We start from the raw sequence: 12,578 nt of genomic DNA on the forward strand, positions 1-12,578 counted from the left end.
AAGTGTGAACAAAAGTCAAGTGCTCAAATTGTCTCGACCAAAGCTGCTAAGCTATTTTTTCTAAGCTATTTCAAAGTTGTCCATTCACAGTGGGAATAAAGCTCTGAAAACCTTAAAATGCATTGACAGACGAATCCTTTAAAACTTTAAAGTAAAGTCCCTACAATAATATAAAGGAAATCCCAACAATCAGACAACCCCTACGAGGAAGCGCTTTGGTGACAGTGGAGATGAAAAACTCTTTTTTTTTAGCAGGAAGAAATCTTTTTTTTCTTCCCCTGGTCACTGCAGATGGCTGCACCTCCCTGAGCCAGGTTCTGCTGGTGACTTCTTCCTGTTAAAAAGGAGTTTATCCTTCCCACTGTTGCCAAAGCGCTTGTTCATAGGTGGTCATATGATTGTTGGAGTTCTCTGTTTTCTCTGCATCAGTAGTATCTTTACCTTAAAATATAAAGCACCTTGAGGCAACTGTTGTGATTTGGCACTACATAAATAACACTGACTTGAGTTGAACTGGTCTCTGTCTTTGAAGCAGCCACACAGTTGGAATGAATTTTGTTTGTGTTTCATCCTTAGTTAATGAGGATCAATTTTTTTACAATTTCAGGACAAGCATCAGGTTTCTGCAGTGAAATAGTTCTAAGATATGATTACATGTGCTCAGTCGTTTTTCTATGGAGGATCAGAGGAAATTAGACCTGCCTAGCGGAAAGACGGCTGATATTTATTATACTTGTGTGTGAGGGAAAGTTTATTATTATGCACCCGCTCTTGCATTGCTATAATAAACACGGAATATTGTTGTGTAATGTTGTTAGTTATATAGCACAGATATTAGGTGCTGTTTGTCATTTTGTCAAACCCTGGCAGGATGAAATACATTTTTTAATTTAAAACCCTGTTTTTGGCATTTCTGCATTCTGACAAAGTGCACAGTGGAGAAGCATAAAAAAGATGGGGCCGAGGGAGACGGAGGACGTGATCCAAAAGGTCGTAAATGGGAAATATTCACCCAGAACCACTGAGGTACCTGGGTACTGCTGGAAGGGCCGTTTTTATGAATCTTTATTAGAAACTGATTAGCGTGGGATCTTTATTTCAAATAAATTACAGATGACTTAATTTTAGTGGAGCGGCAGGCGGTACACAGGGCCGATGGCTTCTGATAAGTGCTTTGATGAGTACATGAGTCAGCTATAACCACGCATGAGCAATGCAGCACGTGCGCTTTGCTCAGGGGTTCAGACAAACTGAACGCTGTTGTGCTTGCAGAAAAACAAAACCACAAAGCAAAACAAATCCCCTGCTAGTCTGTGTATCTCTGTTGGCTCTGACTCTGTGTGTGTGCGTGTGGCGCCAGTCGCACTGTCACCAGTACCCTCCCTTCAGTCTCAGGACAGGAAGAAACATGTTGCCCCAACCCCACAGGGAGTCAGCAGGGAGTGGGTGGTGGTGGAGGTGCTAGTGTGGAGCCTAACATTCATCAAGCTGTTGATTGGTGCTACTCCTCCATCACCTCCTTCGAAGTCTACATCATAGCTTACATGTCCGTTTCTTGACATGTAAACATGCTGTGTGAGGAAAACGAGCCATTTGAGTAATTTGGATGTTTCTATGACTCCTTCTCTGCCTGCGGTGGGTGGGGGGTGGGTGGGGTGTACAAAAGAGGAAGGAGGGAGGGGCTTGGAGGAAATAATTACTTCTCTATCAAACCAGAAGGAAGTCGTTTGGCTGGACAGGCTGCCCCAGTGGATATTAGGCCCTGAGTGAAACAACAACGACCCCACATCCGGCTCACGGTGGAGGGCAAAGTGCAGCCGAGACATCCAGTCAGAATATTGTTATAATTACAGGTGACTGATGCAGGAGCACACAAATTATGCAGTGTGCAGCATTACTACATGTTCAAACATAAAGCTTCAGACAGACGAGCACACATGACGGTATGCAAACAAAAGAAAAGCTTCGGTTCATCAACATTACAGAAGACAGCTCACGCTTACTCGCATCTATTCACGCCGATACTTTTTTGATTTACTTGCCTCGGCTTTAAGGGGATTTGTTTTTGTTTCTTTCACTCCAATTATATTGCTTCCGATATTGCCTGAATGCTTCTAAATAAACACTTTAACATCCTCCTAGAATCACTAAACACAAATTTTTACGTGGGACCTCTAAACGTTTCTTTCCCTCGATCCTCAATCTGGTTTCTAGAAAGACAAGCTTTCCTAAACACAATCCTAAACCATGTGATAGGTGGGGAAGCAAGAATATATATTATATACAGGTGTATTGCAGCATAATGCAAGCTACAGTATTAATTAAAATGATAGAAGAGATGATTTTACAGTGGACAAAAGCAGTCTCATAAATAAATCTATTAAGAGTAGCTTATGTTACACATGTGCTACTTGTGTTCAAAGTAGAGCTGCAGGGATATTACTGACGCTCTAAAACACATCTCCCCAGTAACCATGTTGCCATAGTAAAACTGAATGACACTTATGTAGCTCAGTGTCTGCCTTGTTGAGTTAACCTTACTACTGAAGGCTGCCCCTGACATTTTGCATCTTAGCAAACAAACAGTTAATCCATACAAGTGTCTTTAGGCCTTCATCGCATTTCAAATAAATGCAGTCGACTTGCACTCGATGTCTCGAAGCTGGCTGTGACGAGGGTATAACTGATTTGTGCAATGTAATCTGCTGGGCAGAATACTTGTGAAATATTTTTAGCTGCATGACTACAAGAATAAACTTGAACAGAGGTTAGGGAAAGAAGGCATCTGTGTTGCACCACTGTTGTGCAATCTGTCTGATATTGTCTTTACAAAAACAGCAGAAAGGACAAGATTTGTGAATTTGTTGCTAAAGCTAACTGGGTAAACTTGAGCGATGCACGCTCACAAAAGCCTGCAGCTCTGCGGTTCAGAGAGGCCTGTGGTCGGTCGCTACTTGTCGACGAACGGAGACCACTCACTGTCTGAGTATGCGACTTAGGAAGCGTAACTGCAGGCCTGAATGTGGATGTGTGAACAGCTGGAAGTGAGGTAGCATTCAGGCGTGACTGGTAATGAGTTGTCTCAATCACCTGGCTTCCTGCCTCTCTAGGAAAGTGCTGTTTAACAAAACAACAACTTTATTTACAGCACCTCATGCAAGTTTAAGCAGCTACTGGTTTTTATTAGAGGCTTTAAGTTTTTGTTCTTGTGATCCCCCCCAGGAGGCTTTGTCTGGTCAGTCGTCTGGCTGTTTGTGAACCTGAACTATATTTGACATTCGTGCTCTGGTCTTAGGTTCCAAAGACAACCTAATAGTGGACATTAATGCCCAGTGAACTGGAGGGAAAGGTAATCCGGATTTTCCATCTGACAAGACATGGTGAGGGAGTGTAGGGGGGTGTAAAACCCCTATCATGCATGCCTGTGTGTGACCCTGAAAGAGACAAATGTGCGTGTGTATGCAGCCTGGCTGCCTGCCTTCAGGAGCTTTTTTGGCCAATAGCCTGACAAAACCCATGGTTCCTGCACAATGTTGCACTAACTCCCACTGGAGGAGAGCTGAGGGCCAGCTGGGGCCCTTTCTAATAAGGAAGTGGGACTTTATTCTTCCACCCCCTGCTGACAGATGCACACACGCACACACACAAACACACACAGTGTATAGTACAGTGTAGCTGCACTGTGGCACCAGCTTGTAGGAGCTGGATACATGTCAGCAGCTGCATTCATCACCACCCAGCTCCAGCAGTTATTGCTGGTATGTGAGAAACACAGCCAGGGCCTAAAGGCTTTTCCCCGGATTAAAGGGGTTTCAGACGGCGATCTTTTTCATGGCCACGCTGCGCAGGTAGAGATCTTAAAGGACCACAGGGGTGTGTTTGAAGTTTTAGCTCGATATTAGATATATTTTACAGTTTTTTGTTGTTGCTGTTGCTTTTTCATCATTTTTTCACAAAAACTGACATCAAGCCTGAGTTCATTTTGTAAACTGTAGATTTCTTTGACCCCTTTAAAGGCAGATTAGGAATCCGAGGGACATTTTTGGGAGGTTTTTTTCATCTGAAACCCAAAGTTTACAAAGACATGTTGAAAGAGAAATTTTACAGACATAAAAAGAAAGAACAAAAAGGTCCTCTCTTCTTCATTTGCAGCACCGTGTCAGTGATCAGTGATAACACCGGGAGGAACATTTGCGACACGAAACCTGGTTGAAAATTTTGGAAAAAAAAGGAAACAACCCACACATTCACGAGAAACCGAGTCACCTCCCACACTCAGAACTGCTTGTTTACTTATCTCACATCATGGGCCCAGGCCGAGTTATTGGATGTAACACATTAAGCCGACAAATCACTAAACCTTTCCCTAATCCGCACAGACATGTTCAATGATCAACCCAATCTTTAACCTTGGTGTCTCAGCCAGAACAAATAGGGTGCTCTGGAAGTATGCGTCGCATCAGTTTAGCCAAGCGGCTGTATAACGCATCGATTGCCTCATCCCTGATTGAACACGCAATGGGGCATTAGCTAGGCCAGCCATCCCCCTTAAAAAACGCACTGTTCTCTGAACAGGGAACACTTCCTAAGCCACCTCTCTTCTTTCCCTGCAACAGTCTATCCAGCTCCTTCTTTCTCTTAAGGTCATATTTGGATTAGTAATTGTTTATTGTTCCACCGAGTCCCCCCAAACTCAAATTCCTATTTTTGGTGATCCATCTGGTGTGGGAGCTTGCATGGTTGACCTTTCTCTTTGAAGTGTGGAGGTTGGGGGTTTGTGGAAGATCTGGCTGTCAGGCAGACATCCTATGACAATGCAAAACTTTGAGCTTGAAAGACTTCTGAATGGACATGATATTACAATAATAGTTCACAAATAAAACTGTGTAATACACGTCCTGACAAAACTGCTGGACAATGGGCTTCTGTATGTGGCTCGAGTCTTGACTTAAGATCTCTTCTGCTGCTTGGTTTCGTCTCTTTTGAGCTACTGATTTTAAAGAAACAAGATACACTATTGATTTTTCCTCTGTAACAAAGAAATTAGTTACACTGCTGCTTAGATCACTGTCATGTTACTCCACAACATTGCCTAGGATACATTTCCACATAAGTGCCAGGTTATGACACAGCATTAAGCCTTTCATGTGCACACATACCGGCATAAATCCCTGACTTAATGTGTAGAGCAGACATATGATAGTGGGGGGTTTTTGTGTTGTTATTTTAGCGTCAACACAGGAAAACCAGCCAGAAAGGATGTTACACAGAAGTCACTATAGAAGTATAACATAGGCAAGATTTCCTTTACTATGTCTGAACCAGTGCATATCTCTGTATTTGTTTAAAATCAGTCTTTCAGATTGATATACATTTATAAGTCTTGAGTCACCCCTCACTTCTTTATATTTTGCCAGGATAATTGAAAACAGGCACAGAAATTTGCACAAATACGTGCAAAAATACATGGAAATACAGTATGTAAGGAAAAAACAGTGACAAGCTTGAAATTCAATAATTGGTATGACCACCTTTATTCTTCAACACAGTCTGAACTATCTTAGAAAAGCTTTTTTAATTTTTCTTTAAGTAGTCTTCAGGAATAGTTCTCCAGGCTTCTTGAAGAACATTCAAAGCTCTTCTTTAGACGTCGGCTACCTTTTGTCCTGTTTCCTATCACGATGATCCCACACTGCTTCGAGGCCAGTCCTTGACTGATACTGTGTCATTGTGTGTTCTTCCATCTAGGTATGTTTCTGTAAAAGTGTGTTTGAGATGCTGAAAAATGAAGAAATAACTATTTTATACCCTTCAAAATTATTATCTTTGACATTTTTGTAGATTTATTTAAATAAACGAGAACAAGTTATGTAGACAAAACTCTAGTTCATCCCTTGATTTTTGTGCCTTTTCTATGTTTGATAGGTCAGTGTTACATGGATATGCAAATAAACGAAATGGTCAAGAACTGGACTAAATGAGTGAAACAGCAGCCAGTGTTCAAAGAAAAACTTTGAAATACTTTCAGAAAGCTTGGAGAACTATTGCACAAGACCACTTTAAAAATGACTAGAAAGTCTTGTTCCTCAGACGTAAAATATAGAGAAATTATGGGAGGCTCAAGACTTTTGCACCACACTGTACAATCAGCTTAATTATCGCTCTGGATCCAGGGGTCTTTTGATACCTGCTCTGTAATATTGTGTTGCCTTTACAGGCAATCGGAAAGAATGGATCTTGTTCCTGGACATGGGTCCCTTTACTGTCAGAAATGATTTCCCCTTTGTGCAACAAATTCTAAGTAATGTCCACCACGTAATCACCACCATTCGAAAGTTGTTGACCTCTCTGCCATTTTGGTCTTCGCTCCATGAGGTTAGACAGTTGTGTTTATCTTTTTTTCTCTCTTTTGCAAATAAATAGAGAATTTGTGTAGTGAAAGTAACAAAATCATGCGATTAACAACTTTGTAACTTTGTAAAACTGACACTAATAAGCTGCTGCGTTGCCCTTCAAACATATACCAGTGTGTTCAATGCAGCTGAACTTTGTCATAACAGTAATCGAAGAGCTTGAGAACATTTAAAAATCATACATTTTTGTTGAAATAAAACCAAAATTCACTCCTCTGAAACATCATCAAAAGGATTTATTCCAACTGTCTCCTTTTGTGTGCTCAGGTTCCTGATGTGTGATGGTGGCCGTGGCCGGCTGTGACGGGCGTTGCCGATTGCCTCTCGTGTCCTATTAGAAACCAGGAGGACCGACCTAACTCCAGCTGCTGGAGCAGCGCACCGTCGGTGAGTTCTACGTCTCGGAAAGTCACAACCGTTGATCCCAACAGGCGAGGACAAAAGGTGTAGATCGCACCTCGTCGCCCGTGTAGCGGGCCCCTGCAGGGGAGAGGGGGGATTTTGAAAGTGTAGATTTGCAGGAAAAGGTGTGAAAGTCCTTTTTTTAAAAATAAAAAATACAAATTTGAGAGACAGCATCAGTCAAAAACATCCACTTGAATGAAGGAAGCAGCGCCAAACTGTACTGACACCGTGTCGACTTTCATCTGTGCATGTTTGAGATTTGCGAAATGTTTTGAGCAAATACACCAGAATTTAAGCGCGAGATAGAGCGCGCGTGCATTGAATGTGGGTGTGGTCTTGGCACTGGATCGGGTGGGGATTTTAAAAAATCTGTGTGACTTTTACGGCTGTTAGTGTTTCCACGTAATCCCCGGTGTTCCCATTATACATTTGCGAACTTCAGCCTTCAGCCTCGTTCTGTCTTTCTCTTTCAGGCAGCAGCAGCCTCATGGGCCTCAGGACATACTAGACCCCAGCCTCCATCACACATCGAGTCCCCCCCCCCTCCCCGAAAGTCCCTCCAAATCTTTTTTATACTGTTACGTAAATTTACAGGCAGCGCTTGGCTACACCTCCTCTGACACCTCCGTGAAAGGTACCAGGCATGCACAACAAAGGCGTCCGCGCTCTTTGTTTACCGACTGACTGCATCGCCCGCCTAGCTGGTCTCTGCATCCTCTACGTGCGAGTGTAAAGCCGGCCACCTAAAAGGAGTGCAAACGTTGTTTTATGCAGCCACTTTGCAGACGCCCGGAAGTGTGGCTAAAGTGCTACTGAGTAATGTTATTATATGACTATAATTATTACTATTCTGTATATCATTCATATTAATGTTATTATGATTATGAAATTACATGTTGACGCATGACTTTGCAAAAAAAAAACAAAAAAAAACAGAGCGTGAGAGAGAAAACAACGAAAAAACAATGCTGTACATTTTTAGATATTTTAAAGAAATACAAAAAGGTATTTTTGTAATCAAGACGATGTTTGAAACAGTTTTGTTTGGGTTGATTTATGTTGTGATAAATCTTGTGAGGACGTTTTATACCTTTTCTTTTTTTGTTCCCTTTCTGTTCGGTGCCATTTTAAAACAACAAGTCGCCCTGCTATACCAAAGCAGTCCTGCCAGTTTGCTCTTGTCTCTGCTCCAAAAGGAATTTTGATTCGCTCATATGTGTCGTGTTTTTTTTTTTTTGTTTTTTTTTTGTCCCTCTGTGGCGTCTTTACCCGACGAAACGAAACACAGAAGTCTTTTGTCTGAAGCGATTTTAACGTTGAGTGACAAAACGCACCTGATCCGGCTCGTAGTTTGGCTGTTTGAGGTAATCAGATGTGTGAAAAGAGGCACTGACAGGAAAAAGCCATCGCCGGTGGAAGGTAGCATGACCCCAATGTCACCTATAGCGTGATGGCAATACGCGGCAAACTGAGCTCTGCTATAATTAGGAAATCGCTCCTTCGCTGTGTAGCAGGAGGACAGCAGCACAGTATAGAGAAACAAGACCAAAGCTTTTTTTTCTTTTTTCTTTTTTTACACTGGAGAGCTATCTAGGCTAGTGGTTATTCCATTTTTGACTACTTTTGTAGTCCTCAGTCTGATTTCTTATGAAGTATGACATTATTTTTGCAGCATGTCCCTTTTGGTGTCACTCCAAAGAGCCACTCTGCATCTGAAAGGATATTCACTTTAAGCGATTTGTGTCTTTTGTCTATTTTTAGGGAGCCGCTGTGATTCAACCTGCTTTTGTAAAGTTTGAATTTACATAATAATGATTGGAGTGAGATGTATAAAAAAAGGAAAAGATAAAACAATCTTTTGTAATCTTGCAATAACGTGTTTGCTGTATGACATATCATCGAGTGATCATATTTCTGTGACATCTTGACGCCAAAATCTTCATTCGCTAATACGAAACCAGTCTCCGAAGGCCAAGTCGCATTTCACGCTGATGTGACAATCAAACGCTGTAAGGAGACAAGTATCCCCTGTGATGTTTAGCCCCTCTGTGTACACTTATATCGGACTGGTTGAATCATACAGTAGCCAAGTGTTTGTAATTAATGATAATATGCATCATATCTATTAAATCAGCTGAAGGGTTTTTTTTGTTTTGGTTTTTATTTTTGCTTTTACAGACATTTTTAAGCCAAGTGTGGCACTCAGATTTATTAGAACAAGTATTTATACAACGTGCGTGAATGTTATGTGTGTTTTTTAATGGGTGTTGTCTTTTTAAGGTTCATAGAAAACGCCCATCATATAATTCATTGTAAGTATTATTGTAAGTTTAATTGTATTTTCATTTGGTAAGAATTACTAGAGCTTCTTCCTTCGTTTGTATCGGTCTGATTGGAGCATACTGTGTGTAACATGTGAATACTGTTTTACCTGCATCATTCACTGTGAAATCCAGAGAAGAAGAAGATATACTCCTCGAACGAATGGGTCTTTTGTGTTTCGCCAGCGGTACCGTACAAAAGTTCCTGAAAAAACGAATAAGACGACTCCTCCCCCTCCTTTTGTCAGTGACAAATCATTTCTTTACTTGTTTTAGTATACCGCGTGTGTAGCTGTGTGTTCAGTGCATGTTCACGGCATGTGTGTGTGCGTGTTCTTTTTCCTTTTTCCTAATGCATACAGTACTGTTGATATTTATGTACTTTAGCCGCTGTAAGGAGAAACTGTATTTCAGTGAATTGCAGAGGTTTGTTTGTTTGAAACAAAAAAAAAAGGAGATGATCAAAATGAGACGTTTTTATGAAAATGTTAAATGAAGACATTTCAGGCCATCTGCCATTAAAGATTGACATTATCTGTGCTGTCATGATTACCTTATTTGTTCAGAGTGTGCAAGTTTTCTGAAATGTGAAGACACTGATAAAACTCTGATATATATATTAGATATATATATATATCACTTTGCTAGTACTGGGTTGGACAGATGGGGGTGGCACAGATCGATCAGTGTGCTGGAAACATTCCTCAGAGATTTTTGTCTTTATTCATCCAAGGGGATGAAAGCATCGCACAGTTGCTGCACATCCATGATGAGAATCTCTTGTTCCTCCACATCACAAAGGTGCTCTGTTGGATTGAGATCTGGTGACTGTGGAGGACATTTGAGTGTCATGTTCAAGAAACAAGTTTGAGATGATTTGAGTTTTGTGACATAGTGCGTCATCCTGCTGGAAGGACCCATCAGAAGATGGGTTTGCTGTGGTTATAAAGGGGCAGACCTGGTCAACAACAATACTCAGGCTGGCTGTAGTGTTTCAATGATGCTCAGATGTTACTAAGAGGAAATGCCCCTCAAACCATTGCACCGCTAGCCTGATACAAGACAGAATAGATCCATGCTTTCATGTTTACACCAAATGTGGACCCTACTCTCTGAATGTTGTTCTGAATGTTCATCAATGAGGTATTTTCACCCAGAAAACTGCTAAGTGAGCAGATGGTAGTGTCCGAAAATCCCAGCAGATCTGCTGTTCCTGGATTCAAATTCAGACTAGCATGTCTAGCATCAACAAATCACCTCTCTTCCTCATTCTACTTGGTTTGAACTTCAGGAGGTTGTTTCAACCATGTCTACATCAGTCACTGATTAGCTGATTAGACAGTAGCATTAATGAGCAGTAGAACATTATACCTAATGAAATGGCACAAGAGTATATTTGATGAGAAAACATGAAATCAACATTTTTTTGTTTGTTTGTTTGCTTTTTGGTCACAGGATAATTATAGCAAACCTAATAACCATTAAGCTAACTGGTTCCTCTTACATGCTAACAATCTGAGCAGGCTCACTGAAGCGCAGTATCCTGTGAACTTGCCAATGTTTAGTCTTTTAATAACTATGTAAATAACTGGTACTACCTGGGCCTTTATATTACAGGCCATGGTTTACATCATAGGATATTTTTAGACTTCAAGACTGCATTTGGTAATTTTGGCTCCTCTTAGAAGTGGCCTTGTACCCACAGAGAAATCCACCTTCGTATAGTTCCATTTCCTCTTCCATTCTTACACTTTTCATTGGATAATACCTCCCTCGTAATCCCAGTAGACCATCAAAACATGATGTGGGATTCTATAAAATGGTTTGTGTATCAGGAGAGCTGGAAACCTCTCACTGCCCTCTATAAGAATAGCCCGCCTAACCCAGGGGCTGGCTACTCCTGAGACAGAGGCCACAGCCAATTTAGTTTCTCTCTTCACTGTCTCCACTCTCCTGTCAGCTCAGTCACACCAGGTGGCACACAACAGCTTCTCACACGACACACACTCGTCCGTGCCCGGTGGCATTCACGCAGGGTGTCGGTGCAGAGCAAAGTGAAGGACGAAAATGCTTGTGTAAAGGTACGTAATCATCTTGGTGCATGCATGCATACACCCAACCGGCAACACTTTGTAATGGTGTTAGTCCATTTGACAAGCCCATTAAAGAGGTGTTTCTGTCTCATGCTGTTCTGGCTGCAGGATGTCAGACAAATGGACTTGCTGACAAGCATTTTTATTTTATTTCACTGAAGTGAACAGTCAAAATTCAGGTAAATTAAAAATCTTCTCCTTGGTTTAATACATTACCTGAATATGTATCTTTTTGTATACTTGAATTCGTTTTTGGGATCGTGCCTGTAAAAAACAGACCAAACATTAGCATTGCTTAACAAACATTCAGCTAAAAACTGATGTTTAACACATTTAATACTTTCCTAGATGGTTTCTAATGGGTTTTATTTGTGCCCCTTTTATTAGTTGTAGACACACAAAGAGAATAAGCCAATCAGCTACCGCAGAAAACAGCGAAAAAGCTTCCACTGCCATGTTAGCATACATGCTAGCAACTGAGCTTACAGCTAATAAGTACATGCTAACACGCTCATGCTGATAATACTAGGATGTTGATTTTATTGTTACTAATTTTTTTTTATATATATATGGTTTTTTAAATCATATTGACAATAATTGTGTGTGTTATGCTAATGACTATGACTACTGAAAATGAATGGAAAAATAAATAGAAATGTAAAAACAAAATAAAAATAAATAAAATGAAAATAAAAATTTACATAAGGCAGCGCTAACTAGCAAGTTCGAATAATTATTTCAAAATTTCAACTGACTTCTGAGTAACTCAAGATTTTGAGATACTAATACTACTAATAATGATACTAATAATACTAATAGAAATTCTGATTTATGGATGAAAAATTATAAAGGCTTGATGATATATTTCCTATTAATGTCTCATCTCATAAAGGCCAGCCAATGGCCAGCTGTCTCAGCTCCATCATCATCATCATACTTTTCACACAATAATGTTTTCAAATGAACATGTTTGGCACAAGTCTCCCCATCCGGTCCAGCAGATGGCCCCGCCCCTCCCTGAGCCTGGTTCTGCCAGAGGTTTCTTCCTGTTAAAAGGGAGTTTTTCCTTCCCACTGTCACCAAAGTGCTTGCTCATAGGGGGTCATATGGTTGTTGAAGTTTTCTCTGTTTTTATTATTATAGGATCTACCTTACAATATAAAGCACCTTGAGGTGATTTTGTGATTTGGCGCGGTATAAATAAAACTGAATTGAAGTCACATCTGAGCATGTATGCTGGCATGAATTGTTTATAGTAAGACTGGAATCTGAGGAGTCTGAGATAAAGTATTCTGTGCTGACTGTCTACTGACTCATCATCCAGCAGTCTGCATGCGTCTCTACAA

General features: G+C 40.8%; 1 protein-coding gene across 4 annotated transcripts in view; it reads left to right on the plus strand.

Annotated features, from left to right (window-relative positions):
- Positions 1 to 9,675, plus strand: part of LOC102196227 (RNA binding protein, mRNA processing factor) — a 39,074-nt gene extending 29,399 nt beyond the window's left edge. For all 4 annotated transcript variants that reach the window (XM_005750373.2, XM_005750372.2, XM_005750370.2 and 1 more), the window contains 2 exons: positions 6,681 to 6,800; positions 7,292 to 9,675. In XM_005750373.2, the coding sequence (XP_005750430.1) occupies positions 6,681 to 6,717 (37 nt within the window). In that variant the 3' untranslated portion in view covers positions 6,718 to 6,800; positions 7,292 to 9,675. The remainder of the gene's footprint in view (positions 1 to 6,680; positions 6,801 to 7,291) is intronic.
- Positions 9,676 to 12,578: the final 2,903 nt, after the last annotated feature.

Source organism: Pundamilia nyererei, unplaced genomic scaffold (assembly GCF_000239375.1).
Source record: "Pundamilia nyererei isolate P.nyererei 1_Seehausen unplaced genomic scaffold, PunNye1.0 scaffold00271, whole genome shotgun sequence".
Taxonomy (NCBI): domain Eukaryota; kingdom Metazoa; phylum Chordata; class Actinopteri; order Cichliformes; family Cichlidae; genus Pundamilia; species Pundamilia nyererei.